The sequence below is a fragment of the Macaca mulatta genome, chromosome 7 (assembly GCF_049350105.2).
Source record: "Macaca mulatta isolate MMU2019108-1 chromosome 7, T2T-MMU8v2.0, whole genome shotgun sequence".
NCBI classification, from domain to species: domain Eukaryota; kingdom Metazoa; phylum Chordata; class Mammalia; order Primates; family Cercopithecidae; genus Macaca; species Macaca mulatta.
The window spans coordinates 51,071,364-51,095,767 of NC_133412.1; the positions used below are offsets into that span (position 1 = coordinate 51,071,364).

General features: G+C 52.8%; 1 protein-coding gene and 1 long non-coding RNA gene across 11 annotated transcripts in view; one reads left to right on the forward strand and one right to left on the reverse strand.

Annotated features, from left to right (window-relative positions):
• Positions 1-24,404, reverse strand: part of HCN4 (hyperpolarization activated cyclic nucleotide gated potassium channel 4) — a 52,416-nt gene that overhangs the window by 14,949 nt on the left and 13,063 nt on the right. For all 10 annotated transcript variants that reach the window (XM_077939797.1, XM_077939793.1, XM_077939791.1 and 7 more), the window contains 2 exons: positions 11,362-11,785; positions 198-359 (listed from right to left, as the gene is read on the reverse strand). In XM_077939797.1, the coding sequence (XP_077795923.1) occupies positions 198-359; positions 11,362-11,785 (586 nt within the window). The remainder of the gene's footprint in view (positions 1-197; positions 360-11,361; positions 11,786-24,404) is intronic.
• LOC144329977 (uncharacterized) lies at positions 3,309-13,156 on the forward strand. The gene is made up of 6 exons (XR_013395746.1): positions 3,309-3,379; positions 3,515-3,680; positions 9,088-9,140; positions 10,286-10,468; positions 11,247-11,559; positions 13,028-13,156. It is a non-coding gene; the product is annotated as an uncharacterized LOC144329977 (long non-coding RNA).

Consider the following 24,404-nt stretch of genomic DNA (forward strand, 5'->3'; position numbering starts at 1 on the left):
TACCAGCTCCCAACCCAGAGCTGTGAATGGATTCCTGGACTGGAAGCAAGCCATTGGGCCTGTACTGGGTAGAGCTACATGCCCCTCAGCTCTGGGCGGCACTCAGGGTCCTACACGCTGGAAGTCCACATCTCGCCTCCCTACCTCTGGAGAGCCCGCCTATGGCTTAGAGAGAGAACCGGCCTGGGTGCACTCACCACCATGTTGTTGATGGACACCCAGCAGTCATCAGGAAAGTCCTGCAGCATGGGTACCAGGAACTGCAGGCAGCCATCCCAGTGGCAGAGCAGGAGCATCATGCCGATGAGGTTCACGATGCGCACCACGGCACTGGCCAGGTCGTAGGTCATGTGGAAGATCTGCCAGCAGAGGAGGAGAAATTGCCTGGGATAGGTGAGCAGCCAGGAGGACCAGCGGCCCCTTTCTCTGCCCCGGAGCAGGTGGTGGGCACTGCTCTGCATGGACTCTGCAGGGCGCTCGCTCGGTGCAAGTCCAGGCTGGGGGTGGGGTGGGAAGGCATCGGTCCAGGCCTCGGAAGAGGAAGACTGCAGGCTGCAGGGTCCCAGAGGGACATCTCCTGGCATCTGTACAGATGGGGGCTCCTCCTGAAAAGTCTAGACATCGGGACATGTGGAAGGACACCTGGAGCCCCATGCAGCCCAGAAGTGGGCAGAGAAGCCGCTTTCTCAGCTTGCCTGGGGTGTGAGGACGCCAGGGAGAAAAGCCTGCCAGCCTGAGGCTCCTCAGGGAACGAAGGTCTACAGACATGGCAGGCGTGTGTTTCCCTAAACCTATCACTAAATTCTCAAGACCCACACAGGGCAGCCACGGAAGTGCAGAGGAAGCGGCACAGGCTCACAGGCCCCAAGTTCAGGCAGACCTTGATCCCAAGCCCAGGTCCTACCCAGTTCCTAGCTGTGTAACCTTGAACCTCTCTGATCATGTTTTCTCATCTGGAAAATGGTGATAAAAATTCTTATCTGAGTGGGTTGTCAAAAGAACTAAATTATACATATAAAGTGCTTAGTAATGGGTAGAGGAGTGTTCAATAAATTACAAACCATTATTAATTGATAAGTTGTTATTAATAATTAATCTTCCTGATTGGCTAATATGTATTTGGGGTAATGCTCTCCTTTACAGCACCCTTGACCCCAGCCCACTGCCACCAGCCCCTCTCCACTCCTGCAGCTCCGAGTGGGCGGCTGCAGTGTAGCTGGACAGGGCCAAGGTGGGCATATCCTGCCCCCCCCTCCCAAAGCTACCATGCTGGGGTCCCCTTGGTGACAGGGCAGTGGGGGATGGAGAGGTGGAGGCAAGTCTAGAGGAAAGTCTCTGGAAGCTCTGGCCTTGCTTCTGTGGCCTGGGAGACTTTGGAGTGGGTCTAGCCACCCAGCCCCCATTCTCATCCCTCCATACTATTCCCAGGCAAAGACACCCCTCTTGGAGGGGGGTTGGGTCAAATGTCACAGAGACCTAGTTTAAGCCCATTTCAGATGTGGAAACTAGGCCCAAAGAGACAGAGCCTAGATATGTCGGCCCCTGTCTACTGGTCTTCCAGCTACGGCCCTGTAGCTAGTGGCAGGATGTTCTGATGCTAGTGACCAAAGATGAATACTTTTTGTCCACAGCTCATCACCTGCAGTCACCCCCACCTGTGGCCCCCATCAAGGGCATGACCCTGAAGGTTCCAGCTGCAAAGCTGGGAGTGTTTCCAGGATGAAGTGGACAGCGAAAGCTTCCGGGATCTGGTAGCTTAAGCTTGCCCCACCATTTCCCCATGGCCCTGGTGACAGAGGGGACAACAGTGCCACACCTGACCATGGACATGAAATTCCACAGCCACCCTCTATTCAAACTCACAAAAATCCTTTGCTGAAGATATTGTTCATCTGTTTTATACCAAGGCTCAGAGAAGTAAAGGAACTTGCCGGAGATCACAGTGGCAGTGAAAAGGCCACATGTAGCCAGGTCTGCCCGATTCTGAGGCCTGCAGCCACCATATTAGATTGTTAGATTGACCTAGTGAGGAAAGGGTAACTCTCAGTAGTTCCATTTTGTGGATAAAACAACTCAAACCCAAAGTGGCTGAATGACGTGCCCAGATTCACACAGCAAGCTGGGTCCGAGGCCATGCGAGACTTCCCAGCTTCTCGCCTCCCCAGGCCCTGCAAACAGTGTGATAGTGTAGACGGTGCTGTGTGCTCTGCAGCCCAGCAGCACTGGGGCACTGACCAGCTCTGGGGCTGTCAGCGTTTGAGCTCCTGGCTAAGCTGACACTGTTCAGCATCTAGCATGGCCTGGAAGGAATGGTGGGCCCTAGAGAGCAGGCCGGTCTGTGGCTGGGCTGGAGCCTGGGTCTGTGACGCAGACCAGATCTGATTATGAAGCTAGTGTCTCTGGTCCATTCTCTGCAGCTGGTCGTGCTCAGGCACCTGTATCCTAAGACCATGAGGCTCTCCCCTGCAGGTCCCTGAGCACCAGAGCCCCCAGCACCAGCTGGGGGGAAGATCCCACTTTTGCCTCCTTAACACTTAGGTGAATGTGACATGTCTATGACCTTGGGCAAATCTTAACCTTTCTAAGTCTTGGTTGTCCAGGATGCCACTAGCTCCCCAGCTCACCCAACTCCCTGGTGTCTGAGCTAAGACACCAGGGTTTTGGGGAGGGCGAGTGGCACAGCACCATTCACAGTCTCAGAGCCGGCCATCCTCCACACCTGCCTCCCCACCACCACAACTCAGCCTCCCCCGCAAACAAGCTAGACATCTGCCCCCTGCTTTGCAAGGCTGCTTGTGAATTAAACTAGCTAACAAAGTGCTCTCTGCACACCCATCACAGATGCAAGGGTGGGGTCATTATTATTAAGCTCCTTCACTTCCCAGTTGCTAAGGACTGCACTTTTGTGTCCCTCCCACATTCCTATGTTGAATTCCTAGCCCTCGATGTGATGGCATTTGGAGCTGAGGTCTTCGGAAGGTCATCAGGTCATGAAGTTAGCACCCTCATGAGTGGGATGAGTGCCCTTATAAAAAGACTAGAGATGACCTCTCTTTGTCCTGTGAGGGCACAGGGAGAAGGCAGCCATCTACAAGTCAAAAAAAAAAAGGCCTCACCAGAAGCCCCCGTGCTGGCACTCTCAACCCAGACTTCCAGCCTCCAGAGCTGTGGGAAGCAGTGTTTGTTATTTCAGTCCCCCAGCCTCTGGTGTTTATGTTGTCACAGCCTGAGTTGACTGAGACACCAGCCTTCAGAACCCAGCCCTCTGCCACAGACAGGAAAGCTGTGCAGGAGGCCAAGGGCGCTGCAGGCAGAGACGGGGGCCCATGGGGGCAGAACGGCAGCCTCCCCGAGGCACATGGCCTAGTGCTGAGCTGGGGTAATGAGGCAGGCCTGCCCCAGGGTTGGAGAGTCCAGGACAAGGTGCAAATCAAGTTCCACAAGCCACAGATTTGGATAAAGTCGTAAGTCAAGCCAACAAAGGAAAATATATTCTGTTCTCCTACCTTGACAGAAGGCACCATCATAACACCCTGGAGGGTCAGGCTTGAAATGAGAGCTCTTAGAAAACCACTCCAGAGCACAGCCCACCTCCCTTCTCTTCCCTGACTGTGCCCCCCAGCAGGGGACCCTGGCCCACAGCCAAGCCACATCCATGCCACTCCTGTGAACAGTCACTTGTAAGTGGGTCAAGGGGTGGGCATAGAGGCAGGATGGTCCCCTCAGGACACAGCCTGGGAAGGGCCCTGCACAGGCCCTGGCAGCAAGCTTAGAGGTGTCTGTGCCAGGAAGGCTGGGTACTCAAGTGTGGTCAAAAAAGAGCTGCAAAGAGCCCCCAGACTCCTCACTGTGAGAAGAGGAGCCCTCCGGAGTGTGGGCCTTTCTTCCCTTCTTTCCTGGCAGTACCCTCAGGGAGACCCAAATGTCTATACCATGTCCCCTGGAAATCAGCCTGTGTCAGTGCCCAAGAAAGCCCTCTCCCTATGGGGCAGGGAGGAAAGTCTTGCCCTTGCTTGCCCAGAGCTCACAGTCTGGCTGGAGAAGGAAGCCACACCCAGGAAAGGGACTTGGGAACATGTATATAGAAACCCAGCAACAGAGCAAGGCAAGCAGGGCACAATGGGGAGGTCAGTAGAGAGGCTGGTTCAGGCTCTGAGCAGCCCAGATGTTGCTGTGGGGCTGGACAGCACAGCTGGTAGCAGAGCCCACAGCCACAAGCATGCCGTTCTCCTCCCACCCCTGGCTTGTCAGGGCAGCAGGAATTCTGCTGAAAGTCTCTTTAGTTGCGGAGGGTATCAAAGTCTAGGGCATCTCTGGAAGCACCCTGAGTAGGGTCTCCCTGGCTAAAGGGCTCCCCAGGATGCAACTGTGTTGCCCCCATCACAAGGGGCTGTGGAGGTCGGCAATGCTCCTCCTCTGCCGGAGGCAACCTTCCCTGTGCTCCTCTTTCAAGCCCTGGGATACCCCAGTTCCTTGCTTCTGTCATGCCTGAGACACACAGGTGGACTCTAAGAGTAACACAAATTGGCTCATATGTCCAGCTGTCTCGGTCTATCTCCGCATGACACATCCAAAACCTGTTTCCATCTCACAACTGGTGCCGCTGTTCGTGAGGCTGAGCAACAAAAACCCACCAGCCAGCTGTGAGTGAGTCCCTCACCCCTCCCCACATCCCATCCACCAGCAATCCAGGTGGTTTTGGCTCTACTGCCAAAGTGGACATCTCAAAGCCATTTACTTCCCTCCAATCCCAATATGACCCCAATCTAAACACCCCTAAGATGACGGCCCCCATCTCTTGATGAGGCTCCCCACCCCTCCAAGCCATTCTCCACCAAGCAGCTAGAAAGACCTCTTGGAGACATAAATCAGAACATGTCACCCTCTTACCATAAACCTTCCAATGACTTCCCACTGCACCCGTGAATACACTCCAACTGCCGACTGTGGCCCTCAGCATCCTGGCTCCCAACTACCAGCCTCCCCGACTCTGCCCAAGGCCATCTCTGGCCACAGAGGTGTCCTTGAACGCCCCAGGCCAGTTCACGCTTGCCCCAGGCCCTCAGTACTGGGCTTGCTCTTCCATCTGCCTGCGTGCTGCCTCCAGCTCCTTCTTGTCACCCTGTCTTGGCTCAAAAGCCACTTCCATGGAAAGGAAGGACACTGGATCTCTGTGTGTGACACAGCCAAGGGCCCTCCCTTCCCTTTCTCACCGTGACTCTTCGCCCTGATATATTTTCTTCTTCCCGGAGTTCTCATCATGTGAAATGACAGTCACTGACTTGCATGCTGCTGCACGAGGCAGGGCTCTTCTCTATTTCTCACTTCTGTGTTCCTCCATGCTTAGCACAAACAGGCATCAAACATGTCTGCTGATTGCCTGAATAAATGTGGGTACATCTAAATGAATGAGTGGGTACCATATGGGAGCTCAGGGAAGTCTCCAGGCATGGCTAGAAAGAGTCCCAGACTGTCACAGGCCACAGTAACTGCTCCTTTGGACAGATCATGCTGGGCCTTAAAGACAGAGCATCAAGGGTGGCACGTTTTCCTTCAATGACTTCCTTTCCTTCTGTATTACCTTTTTCTTTTCATTACTCCTTTTCTTCTAAGATCAGGTCCTTGTCTAATTTTGCCTTTATTGTGATCTCAGCAATGAACATGGCACAGAGCATGTGGTAAGGTTTCAGGAACTGAGAAGGGCTTCACGATGAAGGTGAAGGCGATGGTGACAGTGACGAGAATGATGGTGGTCAGCAGGGCTCCTGCTAGTGTAGACGGTGGAAGAACAAAAAGGTACCCGCTGTGGGCAGATGCAGCCCACAGGGAACCTGCCCTTGTCCCTGTGGGAATAACCAAGGTGCCTTCTCCTGCAGGGGACACAGACTTCCACGTCCTACTGAGAGCATGGTGGTGGTGAAGCCTGGGACTGCGGTGAGGAGCAGTGTGGGCACTGGGGCGGTGGGTGCAGGTGAGAGGGCTGGAGAGCCTTGTTTCAGATGGCTTTTAGACACCACAAAGCTGAAGCACCAACAATGCACAGTCTGAGCCGCCTGGGAAGAGCTGGTGGGGGCAAATCCATTCAGGTTAGGGGGTAGCCTAGATTTGAGGACACTCACCTCACCTGTACCACTCTCCAGCACCCAGGACGTGGTTGCTGAGAACAAGGCTGGACGTTGCTGGGAGAGGCTGCTAAACACTGGTGTGTCCCCGCTGTTGGCTGGGGCCACAGGCCACCTGAGAGTCAGTTGCACCAGGCAAATATTTGCCTTGCTCTTTATATTTCATTAGAACTCCCTCTTACGACGCTGGTTCTGACTGCAGGGGTTGAGCACCTTCATTTCCAGGCCACTGCAAGCCTTGCCAGTCAGGTGGTCCAGGCAGCTCACTCTGCCACACATGGAACTTGGGGAAGCCCTGCTCTCACACTTTCTGCAGTTTCTCACCTGCAGTGCAAGGACAGAGCCACACATCTTTCACCTTGGGTGGAAACTGCCTTTTCCACCCTGAGCCTCAGTTTCCTCATCTGTGGAATGGGTCAGTAATTGCCAGCTCTCAGGGCTATCACAGGGGTCAGGTGAGATCATAGCCACCACTGGCACATGGTAGGCACTCAGGACATGTTGGCTCCTTTCCTTCCCTCTCTTTCCCAGCCCTCCAAACAAAGAGCTGATTTCTCAGTTCCGAGGGGAGACCAGAAATGAGAGGTCAGGCTGCTCTGTTTCCACCAAGGCCTCTTCCTGGGGCCTGATTGAATCCCCTCCTCTGGATTCGCTTTCTCCTCATGGAAGAACAATTTCCACCTGTGTCTCAAGAACAAGTGTCTGCACTGAAGACAACAACCCCAGGCCTGGCAGAACAGGCTGCTGCATATGCATCCCGGGTACAGCCTGAAGGCAGCTGCACTGAGGGTCATGCCAGGTCCCTTCCTGGGTGCAGGAGACAGGGCCAGTACCCACGCCCCAGGACCTCTCCTCATGTCATCACTTCTCACAGATGCCAAGCACCTGATTCTGAGATGAGGCAACCAAGGCCCACAGGACAAGGGGACTCATCAGAGGCCACACAGCAGCCCCAGCTGGCCTCCTGCCTCCAGCCCCTCTTTGGCCACTTCAGGTTGCTGAGGAAGAGGAGAGGCTTCTGGGATGGGTCACTGGAGTGCTGGGCCTTGCAGGGTAACATCCAAAGAGGGGTAACCGTGGTTTCTAACAATAGCCTCCATGCCTGGAATAAGCTCACACCTCGGAGGGAGGGAGGGAAGAGGCGTGGCTGGAGAGGCTCAGGAGGGAGTCTGCTGACCCAGATCACCCAGGATGGAGGCAAGAGGCTGACGTCCTCCAAGATGGCGGTCCATACCTGCCCTAGACCACTCCACTCACGCTGACTCGCAAGACTGCCTGACTGCCACCAACACTTAGGAGATCTCCTGGGCACCTGTTCTGGGCCCGGCTGGGGGAGGCAGTTGAAGCCTGGGGTCAGAGGTCTAGCTTCTTGCAGCTTCACCAGGCAGCCTGGGGCAAGCTTTCCCCAGTCTGTGGGAGGCAAGCTCCCCAGCCCCACCGCAGGGATCCTCCTTCGCATCCTGTGAGCTACAACAAGGTCTTCAGGATCTGCTAACATGAATCTTGCCAAGGCAGATAGGAGCTGGGGACTGGGCCCCAGGGAGCCACGGTTTCAGAGAACATCAGCATGTACCTGACAAGTGGGGAAACTGAGGCCCAAAGGAGGAAAGAGATTCATAGACAGACTTGAAAAAGGAGATTAGGCCAGGGTTTTCTGTGCTAAATACGCCTCTCCTCAGCTCTCACACGGACCTAGGGCTTCAAATGGTCTTTCTGCTGCTGCCTCTGGGCCAAGCGGAGGTGGGAGATGCCCCTGGGCTGGAGTGGCCGGCTATGGTCCTGGAGACAGGGTTCCTGGGGCCAGCTGGGAAACTCCAGTCCAATCTCAGGGGTCCAGTGAGAGCCCTAGGCTGGGCGGTGTGCCCGGCAGAAACTAGCTCAAAGCAATTTTCTCCCCAGCTGGTAGGAGAGAGAAAGGTTTGCGTGTGGAAGGTTGAGAGTCATCCATCTGGCCTCCTGGGATCTCCTTCCTGCACATGAGATGGGGCGGCATGTCTAGTTCAGAGGCCTGACCCAAGGTGTCCTGGGGCCTCTGCCTCCCCCAGAGAAAGGCCAGGACCACACCTGATCAGTTCTGGGTGCCCAAGAGGGTGGCTAGGCCAGGGTGGCAGTGGGGACAGGAGCCCTGGGCCTGACCTCCCAGGATGCATAATGTGGGGACGTGAAAGACAAGCTTAGCTCCAACCCAGGACTCATCCTGTCCAGCCTCTGGCATCTCTGCCAACTCCTACAAAAGACCACAGCCCCCAGGCCCCGGAGGAGTAAGGTTGGCCCCTGGGAGGCTGAGGCCTGGAGACACAAATGGATGCCAGTGGAGGGAAGGAGCTGGCATGTCTCTGCTTTTCCTGGCAGTCTAGCTGTGGGTCCAAGACATGCAGAAGGTTGGGGGTTTCTCAGGGTCTGAGGGAGCCAACCTGTCCTACATTTCCACCTGGGACGGAAACCAGGAGATAAGTGTGTCAGGGCATAAGGGGAAACACGCCTCCATCCTTCCTTCACAGTCCCTCAGCGTGGACCCAGCCGCCACCCTCCAGAGTCACTGTCCCCTCTTAGCCCTCAGCTCAGACCATCTGCCACATCTCTGCACATCTCTGTCCCACAGGCACCTCCAACTCGACCTGTTGCACAGATCTCCTCCCCTGCCGCTGCCCTCCCACTCTCTGCTAGTGGTCATCCTAGTCCTTTGATCCCAGCCCCCACCCAGGACAGCACAGGTGGGTGCCCGGCAAGCACTTGCAGGACTGAATGAAGTCCAGTCCCCCATGGAGGCACCCCAGCCATGAAAGGAAACAATCATAGAATCAAAGTCATTCTCTTTCCATCTGAGAAAGCGGGAAGTGCATGGAACCGGGAGACAGGAGGCCTAGGCCAAAAGCCCTACCACTGGGGCGGCTGGCCTTTCGGATCTTCAGTTTCCTCACTTGACATATGAGGATCATAAATCTTGCCCTGTTTCTCTTGCCAGCTAGGTGTGAGGAACCAAAGAAATGTTACTAAGACAACTTGGTGGGGAGGGAGGTGTGTGTGTATATGTGTGTGTGTGTGTGTGTGTGTGTGTGTGTGTGTGTGTGTATATATATCATAAATATACAGGCGCCCACCACCACACCCAGCTAATTTTTTTGTATTTTTAGTAGAGACACAGTTTCACCATGTCGGCCAGGTTGGTTTTGAACTCCTGGCTTCAAGCAATCTACCCATCTTGGCCTCCAAAAGTGCTAGGATTATAGGCGTGAGCCACCACGCCTGGCCAGGAGCCACCACGCCTGGCCACGCCTGACACATATTAAACAGTTCTTCTGCAGCAGGCTTCATGCTAAGGCTTTATAAACATCAGGTACAACTTACACCCATTTTGCAGATAAAGAGACTGAGGCACAGAGACGCAAAATGGACCCAAAGCTACATGCTAGGCAGCGTGGAGCCTGGGTTTTAACTTGGGTCTTAAATGTGCCATTCCACTACACCGGGGTGGGACAGCCCACACTATGTGCTGGGGGCCAAGAGAGCTAGCTGGATTCTGCCCCAGTTCTACCAGAGGTCTAACTGCATGACGTTGGGAGAGTCACGGCCCCTATCTGTCAGCATCAGTAATGCAAATTTGCCAAGCCAAAGAGAATTTCTGCCATGGAGCGATGCTGCCAAACTGGTACACACACTTCTCCCATGGCACATGTGTTCATGACGCCTCTGACCTGAATCTGCCCGTGCCTCTACCATCAGCCACAGGGGCTGCCAGCCGAGGCCCAGGCTGCTGTTGGGGGTGAGGGTGGGGGGCTTCATGTCCTGAGCATGGGAACTTCTGCCCAGGCAAGCAGGGGTCCTGGAGGCTGGGAAGTCAGCCACACGGCACAGGGATGGAGCGGGAAATGGCCCTCCATGGAAGCTTGTTCCACCCACAGACTGCCCAGCCCCAAGGTGGGCTATCTCACAGAGAGTGGGCCCTCCAGGCCGGCCTGCCTGCCACTGCTGCCAAGTAATGTAACCTGGGTGGGTGGCAGACACAGACCGAAGCACTTGGCAAGGTCAGCTGCTCTTCCTCCCAGCAAAGCCCTTAGCTCCTCTGCTGCAGACGACTGCTTCAGCCCATGGATGAGTGAAGTTTGTTCAGAACGGAGTTGGCCCGCCCAGTTCTTTTTCAATGTTTTATTTTCCTCCTGTAGCCAGTGTTCACAGCCCCTAGGATCCCTTTACAGTATCTGAACACAAGACTCTAGCCTGCCTGCGTGATTTCACTCTCTACAGCCAGTGGCCGCACCTTTTGTCAGAGGCCTGCCCGGGCTGCTGGAAACTGCTTTGGCTGCAAGTGCTGAGGGCTAGCAGTGCCTTGAACCAGTGACTGACAGGTAAGGGGATATAAACATTCCAACTCCCTTGCCCTGACTGGGACAGCTCCAAGGTGTGGCGCACACTATCCTCGGATCCCACAGGGCTGAGGCAAACAGCCCTCCACAGAACACCCTCCAATGTCCAACTACTGCTTGGCTTTCTGCCTTTCCCTGTCCCTCTCCCCCACCCCCTTACCAGATTTTCCTGGGAATGCATCCCAAAAACATCACTTTCATGCAAATCTTTGTCTCAGGGTCTGCTCAGGAAGAACCCAAACTAAGATAGTTGCCAACAAAATTTGTACAAAAATCCAGATTTCCGTTTCTCATAATGCTGTAGAACTAGCAACCCTGGGCCCATTCCCACTTGAACAAAATTTAGCTGGAGCTGCATAGAGGCCATCCAATGTAGACGGAGATGTTCTCTAGTTCTTCTCATCCACCACACTGTCTACTGTTCCCCAACTGGCCCTTTTCACCCCATCCCTTTTCCCTGCCTGTCCCCAACAAGCTTATGGATTTACAAACCCTACAACATAACGCAGTGGTTAATAATGTGGGCTCTGGAGGTGATCGGCTTAAGTTCACATTCCAGGTTCACAAATTACTAATCGTGCAACCTTGTATAAGTCACTTAATCTTTCTGTCTCTCTGTTTCTTCATGTGAAAAATGAGTATATACATGTACCTATATGGTTCCCTCTATAGCTGTTACAGACTTCACTGAGATACTGCATGTAAAGTATCCAGCACATAAGAAGTCAAGAAATTACTAGTATTTGTCCTCTTAGAGCAGGTGTGCCTGCCACAATCTGACAGCCCATGTTCAATTATCTGAGGTTCCCTGCCAGTTCCTCACTCCCTCTGTGGGGAGTGGCCTTTCCCCCAAGAGGTTTGCACTGACCACTCACCTCTTCCCACTGGTGAATATACCGAATGAGGCGGGAGAGGCGTAACAAGCGTAAGAGGCTGAGGATCTTCGTGAAGCGGACGATGCGCAGGGCCCGGGCAGTCTTGTAGACCTCCGAGTCGATGCGTGTCTCCACAATGAGGAAGATGTAGTCCACGGGGATGGAGGAAATGAAATCTACCATGAACCAGCTTTTCAGGTACTTCATTTTAATCCGCTGTGGGTCCAGGATGATCTCTGTGTTGTCCTCCACCACGATCCCTGTGCGGAAGTTGAGGACCAAGTCGATGAGGAAGAATGTGTCTGACACCACATTGAAGACAATCCAGGGTGTGGTGTTCTCATCCTTGAAGAAGGTGATGCCCACAGGAATGATGATCAGGTTTCCCACCATCAGCAGCAGCATGGTCAGGTCCCAGTAAAATCTGCCCAGAGACACAGGGGTCAGTCGCCAGGAGGATAGAGAGGACAAGTTACAGACTAAGGGAGGAAGATCTGAGGGACAGCATCTGGGAGAGAGAAGTCTTGGCAGGTTCCGAGACAGGAAGATAGGCACATGGGTACCAGGGCAAGATGTGAAGATTGGCACAGGGAATGACACAGCAAGAGGCTCTTCATTCACTAAGGATACCCTCCGTGCTGCCCTTCTGTGAGTTCCCACAACCCCCAACAACAAGCTTCCTCCTCCCATCCCCACCCCATAGTGAGAGTCAGGCTGAAATGCAAATCAGTGACACTCAGAGAGAAGCAAGAGGCTGTTTCAGCAAAAGGAGCAGCTCACCCCACACCACCCCAGGCTCAGGCGAGGCTGCCCCATCCTCCCTGAGGGTCAGCTGTGGCTTGAGACGGGCTGTCAGGGAGACATTCCACAGACCATGACCAAAGAGCAGGGGAGGTGCAGACACAACTCAGGCGCCTGGGAGGCAGAAGGCCCAGGCTCCAGCCCCAGCTTTGTCATCAACATGTTGTGACATCCAATAGGGCCTCCCTACTCTGGGCCTCAGTTTCCTCACTGTGTAATGAATCCTATCATTCTGATCTGGCCCTCTCCCACACTGGTTCTCTGGCATCTCCCTCTAGTCCACTCCCCTATAATCAGAAAATGTCTGACCATCTCCTTCCCTCAGAGGTTTGCATCCTAACGTGGGGGTGTGGAGGGGGAGAGATAGCTTCAAAACAAGAATTAATGGGGGGATTTCAGGCACTAGTGAGGTACCACTCAATGTGATAGAAAGAGACCAGCCCAGGGCCTCCAGGATCATTTCTCCTAAGGCCTCAGGCACCTTCAAGTCGTTCGTAGAGGGAGCCTCAGGGCAAAGCCTCAGAGAAGTTGAGCAGCATGAGGAGGAGGCACAATGCCAACTCACAGGTCTGTGCTGGGTTTCTCCCAACTCATCAAGCAGGGGGCCTTCTGGAGTGTGAAACAACACAGGTGGCCAAGACCCCAATCCAGAAGGCACGGCCAATTGTTCCCAGGGACCCTGCCCAAGTACCAGCCATACCAGGGCTGGCCCCAAGACCAAAAACTTGCACTGCAGAGCTGTCTCCCTCTGCTATTAATTTAGACGTTTACACAATAACAGATAAAGGTATTAAGTCACGCAGAAATAAGCATGTCTTCTCCCAGGAGAAATAACTTTCCTACCATCTTTGATTCTTTACTGCAGGGAAGCCGGGAGGAAGGAAGTGGGAAAGAAAGCGATAAGCTTTCCTGGAGTCTTCAGAGGGTCTCACTGTAAACCAAAGTGCCCCTGCCTGCAGAGTTCCAGGTTGCAAAGAAATTACTTCCGAGCAAATTGTTCGTTTGTTTGCCAGACTCAAAATGGGGCTGTGAGTCAAGGAGAGGGTAGGACCTGTTTCGCTGAAGGTGGGTGAGATGGCTGTCCTACATCACGCTGCGTGGCGAAGGGCAGTTTCCAGAGAGTCAGCTTTCTGCAGCTCCTTTGAAAGCCAAGCTCTCCACAGCCTCAAGACAGGGCCTTATGGGGGATAAGGCTGGATGCCAAGAGGCCAACTTCAGCTTCTCTCTATCCCATGACCCACCACTCCCTCCTGTGGCCCCAGTACCCGTATGCCAGCTGAGAGAACCCAACTAAGGCCTGAGGACCCACCCTCAGCTTCACACTTCACTACAAAGAATACAGCACATCTGCTAATGAGTCATGGGCCCCAGGAGAATGGTTTCAGCACCTATGGGGTGCCCTAGAGCCATGCATGCTCTACCCAGCCACATGGAGCTCACTCAAAGACAGCTGTGTACACTCATTAGATGCCACATGCAGGTATCCCCATTCACATGCACAGTGCACAAACACCCCTCTATACACTCTGCTGTCATCCCTCTTCATTTAATCGCTCGGGAAAAACAAAAGAAAACAAATTTTTTTAACTGTGCATAGAAAGGCCACTGAGGGCCATGTGGCCCTCTGTACATAAAGCTAATAATACACCCAGGCTAGAGGAGTTTCTAAAATTAACAGAGCGGATGCAAGGCGGCTGGGAATGCTGACTTGGGCGGGCCTGCCACTCCAACGGGTTTCTACACTCTCCCCAGCTCTAGTTCCCTCAATTACAGTCCAAATTTGAGACAGTAATTAACAGGAGAATGTTTGCATTTAGTGGTCTTCATAAAACCAAATTGCATAAGGCAAAAACACCCATTTCCTCGCACTCTGACTAATGGTTTCAATCTTGAGCTTCCAGATGCTCAGGGATATTTCCAGCCCTCGATCTGGGCTGGGGTCGGGATCCTGGATCATTCTTTCCCACAAACCACTACCCTGGAACATCAGAGAGCTGCTGGACAGTATAATATGGTGGGAGGAGGGATGGGCCCTGGAGTCAGCCAACCTGGGTTCGATTCCTACTCCATGGTTTACTAGCAAGTCACCTTACCATGCCACACCTCCGTTTTCTTATCTGCTCAATGAGGATAACCACAGTACCTGACTAGCAGCACTGTCATAAGGAGGAAATCAACTGATTCTGTCAAATGCTCTGACCTATGCCCAGCTATGTTATGAAATGAGTACATAAATCATTCAAATCAATAAATTTGCAGGAAAGAGGTAAGAGGTAGGAAGATCAAATCTCCCAGAGAAGAGCCAGAGCAAAACATCTGCTAGGAGTGGGATCACAGAGGAGCCTGTAATAGACCCAGAAGAGCCAGTAGCAAGAGGCAAGGACTTGCCTTTGAGGCCATATGCACATATATACATGCATGCACATGTGCCCCCAGCAATCAGATGACAGACCTATTTGCCTCAGCACACAGATGCCCTCACCTCCAGAGACTCATGGTCTGGTCAGAGCACAAGGCTTGGATAGAAGGCAATTGGGCAATGGTGTAAGAAACCATCCATATGAGCCCAGGTATCCATAAAAATGCTATCCCAGTGGCCTAGAAGGGTGAGGCCAGGAAAGTGCTTCTGGAGGAGGCGAGAGGGGTTGGGTTTTGGGAGCTGCCCTTGGCTTCCTGGACTACCTTTCCTTACTCCTTGCCAGATGCTTGCACAGATCTCCGAAAGCCAGGCCCTGCCAGAACCAGATATGACATTCAGCACCACGGACAGCGCCCAGCACACCTGCCAGCCCGCATTCAGTGGGCTTAGCCAGGGTAACCTGGCAACAGCTTCTGTACTGCATCCTCAGCTTGCTGGCCCCTCTTCACTTCCAATCCTGCTGGTCAGAAGCATCGCAAGTGATTCCTTAATATCTCTGGGCATTTTTATTGGGGTCTCCTTGGTGACTGAAAAGTCTTTATTCATAAAGACTCCAAAACACTTCACATGTATAGAGCACTTACTTTGGTTTTCCATGCATTACTTCATTTATCCCTCACACCAGCACTGTGGCTGCTGTTATTTTACAGATGATGATCTTGAGGCTCAGAGAGAAGTGTCTGCCCTAGACTACACAGCTCGTGAGAGACAGACGCAAGACTAGGAGAAGTCTCTGGGACTGCAGAGTTTGAGTTCTTGGGGTTGTGGGTACCCTAGAGGGATGTGGAAGGCAGACACGCCTTTCTGACACTTTTGCATCACAGTGGAAAGTCAGCCTACCACAGCAGTGCGGCCCCTGCCCCAGAGACAAAACAGAAGAGAAGACTGCAAAGAGGATTTGGGAGACCCATGCTCCTGATGCTAGGGCTGTCTGAAGTAGAGGAAGTAGCATGCCTCTCAAGTGCTAAAGGCACCTTGGCCATCAGCATTCACTCAGTCATGGTTGCACATGTCCTACAGAAGGGAAAACGAAGGGCTCACAAAGGAAGGAAGAGTAACATTTCCAAAGCCTCAAGCTGGATGCCCAATGCTCCCTTATCACCTGGCCACCCCTAGAATCACTCATGAATAAATCTCACAATCTAGGGTGTGAATCCATGGTGGTCGGTGTCACGCCCTGACAAGGAAGCACGGGGCAGTCAGGCTAAGATATCCTGGAGTTGGCACATGCCTGAATTCGGGGCCCAAGTCTCTCCAAATCCAAAGGACCCTCCTCCAGCCCAGTGCCCTTTAAGTTGACAGGAGTCCTGGCCAGCAAGACACCAACTGGGCTCTGGAAGCCCCAGCAGCCCCAGGCTCCCAGACCTGTCTTATCTCCTTACTTCCTACCTGGACCAATGGGTCCACCCAGGCAGGCAGCCTATAGGCTGACACTGGAGGGGCAGGTCCCATATGCAGAAAGAATGGGGGATAGCAAAAAGTCAAGCAGCCCATTACACCGATATCTGGAAATTTCATGTTTTGGTGTGAGAGGAAGTTCATAGCCTAAGGGAGCTGGGGAAGACACGAGGAGGTGACTGACCCTGAACTCGGGACCTCAAGGACTAGACTAAGGGCCCTGTCCTTCCCTGGAGGCCAAAGAGGATGGGAAGGGTGACAGAATGAAAGTAGGAAAAGTGGAGGTCCCAGCTGGGGATGACCTCCTTCAACCTCTTCTTGTCCACACACACCCATGCTTGCCTTTGAGGCCACATGCACATATATACATGCATGCACATGTGCACATGCACAGACATGAACATGTATACACACATGCACACCCACATGCAATACCATGAATACATTTTTTGTAAACACACTCTTGTCTTTTGCCCTCCTACATGCATCCATTTTTACACATGCATACTTTCTTGCATACATTTTGGCACAAATGATATCCATTGGGAATCCTGTCAGCTGGAAGAAGAATGTCACTGTTTCGTCATTAAAATATTTTCCACCTTTCAAGCTAGCCCTTCAACTCTGACCACTGAAGCCTCTGCACAGCCTGAGTCTTGGTTTTAGCTCTCCTAAAACACCATGGGCTCCTGGAGGACAGGGGCCTTGTCTCAGACACCCATGTCCCTGCAGTGCTGACTGTAGCCCGTGGGTCTCCATGCTTTCTCCCAGGTGAACAGCACACTCAGTGCCGTATCTCTTACCCTCTCCAACTTTACAGACAGCTCCCACTCAGTGCCACTCCTAGCACCAGACCTGCATTCCCACCTGCCTGCAAAATGCATCCACCCAGAGGGCCTGCTGTCTCCTACAGCCAACGACTCCAGAGCTGAACTCTGGAGTCCTCCTCAAAGCTGAATGACAGTCTGCATTTCAATAATCCAGGCCCAAAACTTCCCAGCCATCCCTTACTGCTGCCTCTTACCTCCCACCCACCCCTACAGCAACACCCCCAGCAGTTACCATGTCTAGTCAAGCTGCTTCCATGATGGCTTCTGCATCTGTCTCTCACCTGGACCCTTGCCCCCACCTCCTTCCTGGTCTCCAGCCTCCATTCTCTTTGTCTCCAACTCATATGCCCTCTGGGTTATCTTTCCCGTTCCCTTGGTTTTCCAGACCCAGCAAAGATCCTGATACTGAACACAGTGAGAATGGAGGATGAGGGCAGTCAATACTTTTTGGGCACTTACCATTTGCCAGGCACTAATCTGAGTACCTTATCTGGATTACTTTATTTAATTCTCATTAATAAAAAGCCCTGTAAGGTAGATACTATAATTATGCCCATTTTACAGATGAGGAGACTGAGGTACAAGGAGTTGAGAGATTTGGTATATATTGTGGGCCAAGTGTTCAAACCCAAAGAGTCTGACTCCAGAGGCCTACTTTCTAACCACTCCACAGAAATATCATTCTGGCTGGTGGTATTTTATTACTCCCAAACTCTGCGCCTCCTCAAGCTCCTTGTCTCCCTCCCAGCTCTCTCTCCTGTGCTCTCTTCCATGACACCTGCATCCTTAACTTCTTCACTCCCAGACCCCACTGCCTCCCCGCTTAAGTGAACCCTAGTTGTGTCCTCAGGATACCACTCCCCCAAATCCCTCATACCTCAGGGTCAGGGGTGAGTCAGCACCCTCCCCTCTCCCTACTGCCTATGGTAGAAATGTCTACAAGATCTTTTGGGTATCCTTGTCACTTGCTGGCCATCCTTCCAGCATCCATCTGCCATCCTCAAGGACTTTGGCAATGCTGGCACCTGCTTCACAACCTTCCGTTCTACTCCAAATCCTGCCATTGTCCTGGGTGACTTCTACTTCGTATCATTGACCCAGTCAACACCCTGGCCTCTTGGTAGCTTGCCACCCTGACTAACAATCCCACCTCAATGGTCTATTCCAAAGCGCACCCTTGACCACGTCACCACCTCCAGGTACTGCATCTCTGCAGTCCTCTTGTACGACCTGCCCTCCTTTCCTGCCAGCTCTTCTATTCAGTTGCGCTGCACCTGTTTTTCAGAGTACTGGGAATATCCAGTCTGCTGACTCCTCTGATCCTCCCATCAGAACCCTCGCACGTCCTCCCAACCACCGTCCACCCCAGACACAATGGTCCAGCTCATTTGCCTCTCTAAAACCAATGCCTTTAACTCCCATGCCCCTCTTCCTGGCACTGTCATGAAATCCCAGCCCCAGGCAAGGATCAGCATCAACCCTTTTCATGTTCACATGGGGGCTGTGTAAAGAATCCCACAACCTCAGACCAGTCCTACTAAACAGCCAAGTTTCTTAGCTCCTCGTGCCTCAATGCCCTCATCATAGCCTCATTCACAGCCCTCACCTCCCTCCCCTGATCCTTACAGGAGAACCTAGTAAACTTTCCTGCCCATTCCCCACAGCTGCTATTTCAAATTATTTCCTGTCTCCTCAAAGCTCTGAAACCACCACTTTTTCTCTCAGAGTCAGCAGATAATACCACTTTCTACGTCACACAGAGAAAACAAAAGCCTCCAGAGTGCCCCTTTCCTCTTTCTGCCACCTTGCAGCATCTCCCCCATCCCATCTCCTCCTCCCAGCCACAAGGGAATCAGCGGCTCTTCAACCTGCCCTCTTGATACCATCCCTATTTTCCTCCCCAGGGACCTTAATCTACAGAAGGTTCCCTCTCATCTATCTCTTCCATCTCTCCCTCTCCACTGATCCTTTCCCATCAGCTTTTCCTTCTAAGCTCTCTAAACTTAAAAAAAAATCCCTCCCTGAACCCCTGCTGTCTTATCTCTTCCCAGGCTCCTTGAAGGAGGTGTCACTGTCCCCACACTCCCGCTTTCATGCGTCTCACCCAGCGCTCCTCTCCACTCCACTTGATTTTAGCCAAAGGCCAAGAAGCGATGCTGCTCTCCACTCCTCAGCACGTCACCAATATGTACCCTGCTGCTAAATCCAATGGTCACTTTCCAGTCCATTTCCTCCCCGGCCTTTAGCATTGTCTGGCCCTGTAGACCATTCTGCCCTGCAGACAGTCTCCTCCTTGGCTTCCAAGGTGGCCCACTCCACTGGCTTTTCTCTCTTCTCACTGCCTCTCCTTTCCCTTCCCTTGAACAGCCCCCTTTCCCTCAGCATGACCTTTCCGTGTTTTTGCTCCTTGGGGCCCTCATCTCTTCCCGCTCTATGCACTCTTTCCAGGTGACTTCACCGACTCCCATGGCCTTGTTATTCTGCTGCCTTGTAAACCATACCCCTCTCTTGAACTCTACACCCATGCGTCCACTTGCTGACTACGTGTCTACAACTGGATGTCCCATGGGAACCTCACCCTTGCCATATTCAGACAGAGCTTCACAGCTTCCTCCACACTCTTGTGCTTCCAGAAAATGGTACCACCAGACATCCATAAGTATATCCTAGAAACCTCAGAGTTATCCTCAACTCTTCTATCTCCCTTGCCTTCCAACACTTCATCACGTTGGATCCAATGTGTCCCATCAACCCACCATGGGGACTACTCCAACAGCTTCCCAGGGGAGCTCCTGGCCGGTCGAGGACCTCACATGCCTCAGGGTCAGGGCTGGGGCCAGCACCCTCCTCCAATCCACTCTCCACACTTTGCCAAGCCCCAAATCCTTCTGCGCTTCCCACCACCTCCCAAGTGAAATTCAGATTCCTCACTGTCATCCCCAAGGCCTTTCCTGGCCTGGACTCTGCCTCCTTCTCCTGCCTTCATGCTCCCCATTCCTCTCCTTGCACACTCTGCTGCAGACAGATTCAGCAGCCTTCAGTGTCCCCAACGCATGGCGCTTTCTTTGCCTCTGGGCTTTCCTACATGCTGTCATCTCTGCCTGGAACTCTTCTCCCACTTGTACCCACCTATCCCCCTTGGTTCACAGGAGGTATCACTTCTCCTGGGAAGCTTTCTTTGTATCTTATGAAATCCAGTTAACTGTCCCTCACAGGCACTGCCCTGCCATGGTATTTATCATGTTATAATGAAACTGTGTGTGTGACTGTCTAACTTGCCATCACTGACTCTCTGAAGTCAGCACAGTACCTTTTACATGGTAGCTCCTGATAAATACGTGAATGGGTGGAAACATACAAATGAGTGGATGGGGAATGGGTGAACAGATGCGTGCATGCCATGCATGCCTCAGGAGTGTGTGCCAAAGGCTGAGTGGCAGGGAGCCCAGCAGAAGCCACATGACGCGGCAGCCCTCAGAAACAGACTCCTTCCCACCAGGCTTCCACAAGCCTCTGACGATCAGAGAAGAACTTAGTATATCCAAACCCCCAAGATTCACAGCAACAGCCCTCGGCAGGTGGCCCCACCAGGTGCTGAGGATCATGGTGGAAAAGTGGCAGAGAAAGAGCAGAGGCATTGAAAGTGGGAGAGAAGGCAGGTGGACAGACATGGGCCAGAAGAAACAGGGGGCCTGGGGTCTCTGACAGGATGGGATGAGAAAGAACTGGTGGGGGGACCTTGTGGCTAAAGACTGCAACCAAGGCCCTGACTGCGTTTCCAGCCTGAGCTGTGCAGGCAGTGGGGGCAGAACCAACCACCCATAATAAGCCCCCTCATTATGGGTGTACCTCCTCGGCCCCTCCACCCCACCTCCACCGCAGGGGATTTTAGAGGTTCTCCCTTCGTCCCAAATAGGCCTAGTACCGAGACTCAGGAGCCCTGGAGAGGGGATGAAGGAGGCAACTCCACTGCTTTCCCAGAATCCCCTCCATTCCCCAACCAGACAGACCCAGGAGGAGTCTTAGGGCTCCCCGCTACTGTGAGCTCCCCAAGGGCAGAAATGATTTCTATTCCTTTTCCAAGATGGGAACACACAGTTGGGCAACGGGTGGGGAGGAGTCTCAGTAACGTTATCTTATTGTTAAATGGATGGATGGACGGATGGACGGATGTTTGGATGGATGGATGGATGGATGGATGGATGGATGGATGGATGGACGGACGGACGGACGGACGGATGGATGGATGGATGGACAGACGGACAGACGGATGGAAGACTGTTGCCAGAAGAAGAAAAGACTGCCAAAAATAAAACAAAGAAAGAATTCACTAAATCATTAACATTGATGATTTCTAAGGGTGGGAATATCGTGACTCTGAGTTTCTCCATTTCACCTTTCTACCTTTTCCACCTTCCCCATAACAGGCAGATATTACCTTTATAATCAGAAACATTCATCTACCTTTAAACAATGGCCTGTGCTGTGAGGGGTCCTCTAACATGTGTTGGGGAGAGCATGACCCTGGTCCCCAGACCTAAGTGGTCCTAAATGGTCAGCTCCTAAGCGGTCAGACCTAAGTGGTCCCCAGCTCCTAAGTGGTCAGCAGAAATACGTGGCAAAGCCACTGCCATGACCAGGAGGTCAGGATGAGAAGATGTTTTGGAAATCAATGATGAAGCTGGAGAGAGGGCAGTCGTCTGAAGAGCAGGTGTAATAGGCAAGGGAGGATAGCTTAACATCACATGCATGCCAGCCCATGACACATACATGTGACACGCATGAGGATGCCTTTCCTGCCTCCCCTCCCCACACCTTGATAACTGTTTGAAATCACCTATTACTCCCCCTCCGCACCCCGTACCTGTCTAGCTCCTCTTTGCCATTCTCTGAGGCAGAGCCACTCTCGCCCCTTTCACCATCCCATACCCTAGAAGGAGCTGCCTCTCTGGTGGTGGGGGGAGTGTTTTGTCCCGGAGTGAGCTGGAGTCCTCCCTGCCTGTGTCCTGGGACTGGCATCTTAGCCTCCCCCTGTACCCTCAGGGTTGAAATCACCTCCCACAGCCTTCTTGAGCCAGGCTGGGTGCTCAGTTCAGGTCTCTGGAGGGAAATACACCCCCCACCCACTGCCTCCTTCCTGCCCATCCTCCCCTCGCTATTCTTCCCTGACCCCAGGGTCTCCCCACCACAATAGATAAATTGCTGTCTTCCTCCCACCCCTGCCTGGTCACTAGGGCTCTATTTTTAACCCACCTCAAAATCTCTGACTCAGAATCACAGGGCTCCCAGGTAGCTGCTCCCTTGGCTGCCTAGGGCTGCCTCAGACACAGTCCGATTTAGAGCCAAGGGCATCTGGGGCTTGGTTTATAGGCGGGTTGTTTGGATTTGGGTGTACCTTTATTTTCCAATTTTTCTATGTTTATCAATATTTAAGGAACAAAGTTTGTTTCGTTTTGTTTTTCTTAAAACCCAATTATGACCCTTTACCCCTGCCTCTTCTAAGGTACCTCCTCATCCTGGGCTGAGGTCCTGCCTGTCATGATGCAGTGAGAGCTGGCCTCAGCCTCTCCCCAAGGAGAAGGTGAGCTATGTGAGGGTGACAGCTGACCCAGTCTTCTCTTCTTGGCCTGTGATCCTTCAGCCATACAGCACAGCGCCCCTCACACTGCAATGTGCACACACATCACCTGGGGACTTTCTGAGCCGCAGACTTGGTGGACTTCAGTCGGCTGTGGGGTGGGGCCAACATCTGCACTGTTAACAAGCCCCCAGGTGATGCTGAGACTGCTGGTGCAGGGACCACATTTCTGTGGCCAGGCTATTGTAGATGTATGGTGCCTAGGTGCTCTGCTGTGAGGCCTTGGGCAAATCACTTAACCTCTCTGAGCCTGTTTTCTAATGTGCAGGATGAGAACGTTAATCCTCACTTCACAGGAGTCTAGGAAGATCCAATGAGATAATATTTACAATATGCTCTATGGCATAAATACTCAATTCAAGTGGGCCATCATCCCCATCATCATCATCATCATCCTCATCATCATTATTCTATGTCCATTAAGATGCAGGTCCTGGCCTGAGAGGTAGGAGGATCCTGAGGAACACAAAATGGTCCCACCTCAAGAAGCCCTCAGTATAGAGGATGGACAGACACACCTCACAGGGGAGCTGAAAATCCAGGTCAGCTCCATGGGCAGATGGGGCCATGAGCCAAGGGAAGGGAATAAGAGGGTTGATGCAGAATCTCTGACTCTGTATCCCATAGGCTGGGGATAGCCAGGGGGGAGGAGAAATTCAGCCAGGCTTGCTCCAGAAAGGAGCAGGGGGCAGCATGCCCTGTTGGGTACTAAAGCGTCAAAGAGAAGGCAGGCACCCAAGTAGGTCCACTGATCAGGAGACAGCACTGTGGTTAGAGCCCAGGGGTTACAGGAAGGAGGCCCATGGTATGCGATGGAAGGTGTCCAGGTCAGGGGCCTGAGATTCTCAAGTTCTAGTCCCATCCCTGTCTCTAACTTGCTGTGTGACCTTGAGTAAGTCCCTTCCCTTCACTGACTTTTCCTCAGTTTCCCCATTGGCACAAAGCAAGCTAGACATCTCCAAAGATATGCTGAGTTCCATGAATCTCTGCAGTGCAGAGGCTAAAGAGGTCAGCCAAGGGCAGCTGGCCAGATCGACAGCTCACTCACAGAAGAACGCGCATTTCAGGGAACCCTGACACCTCAGCTCCCAGCTCTGAAGAGAATGTGGGAGACATCCTGAATGCCAGCTTGAGAACTCAGAGCTCTTCCAGGGTACACGAGGGGCTGGGAAGGTTATAAAGGAAGAGAATTCCTTGAGAAAGGGACTGCAACCGTACCTTCTCAACAGCACAGTGAGGACAGGCCTGGGCAAAAGAAATACTTTGAGATGAAAACCCACTGTTTATCTGATGGGCTAATTCCTCCTCGGGAGACCCTATGTTTGTACATGCAGAAACATACCAGTGAACATGTACATGCACGTGTGCGCACACACACCCCCCCCCCCCAAACTGCACAGCAGGGGACATCTGCTCCACAGTGCTCCTAGTTGCCCGGATGTATGCTCCCTGAGGCCAGGGCCTAACCTCTCTGTGCTTCACCCAGCGGACAAGACCACCGGGGAAGATGGGGGAGGGAACAAGCAGTTGGAGAACTGAACTTCTCAGTCCAGCTTACAAGAATCAAAGAAGGCTCCAACACCACTCCCCCAGGAACCTTCTGTCCTCCCACTCAGGAGATTGGAACCAAAATAGAATATTGTTGTGGAGTAGCATGGGAGCACGCCCTCTGGGGAAATTAGGTGGGAGAGCTCACCTGCTCACGCAGGAAGGCACTGCCAGCGGTGGGAGGACACAGGCTTGAGGGGCAACATGAAGCACTGGAAATGGATTTGGAGCAGAACTCCTTTGTTTTTTGTTTTTTTTTTTTTTTTTTTGAGATAGGGTCTCACTCTGTAGCCCAGGCTGGAGTGTGGTGGTGCAATCTTGGCTCACTGCAGCCTCAACCTCCCTGGGCTCAAGTCACCCTCCTACTTCAGCCTCTGGAGTAGCTGGGACTACAGGCACACACTACCAT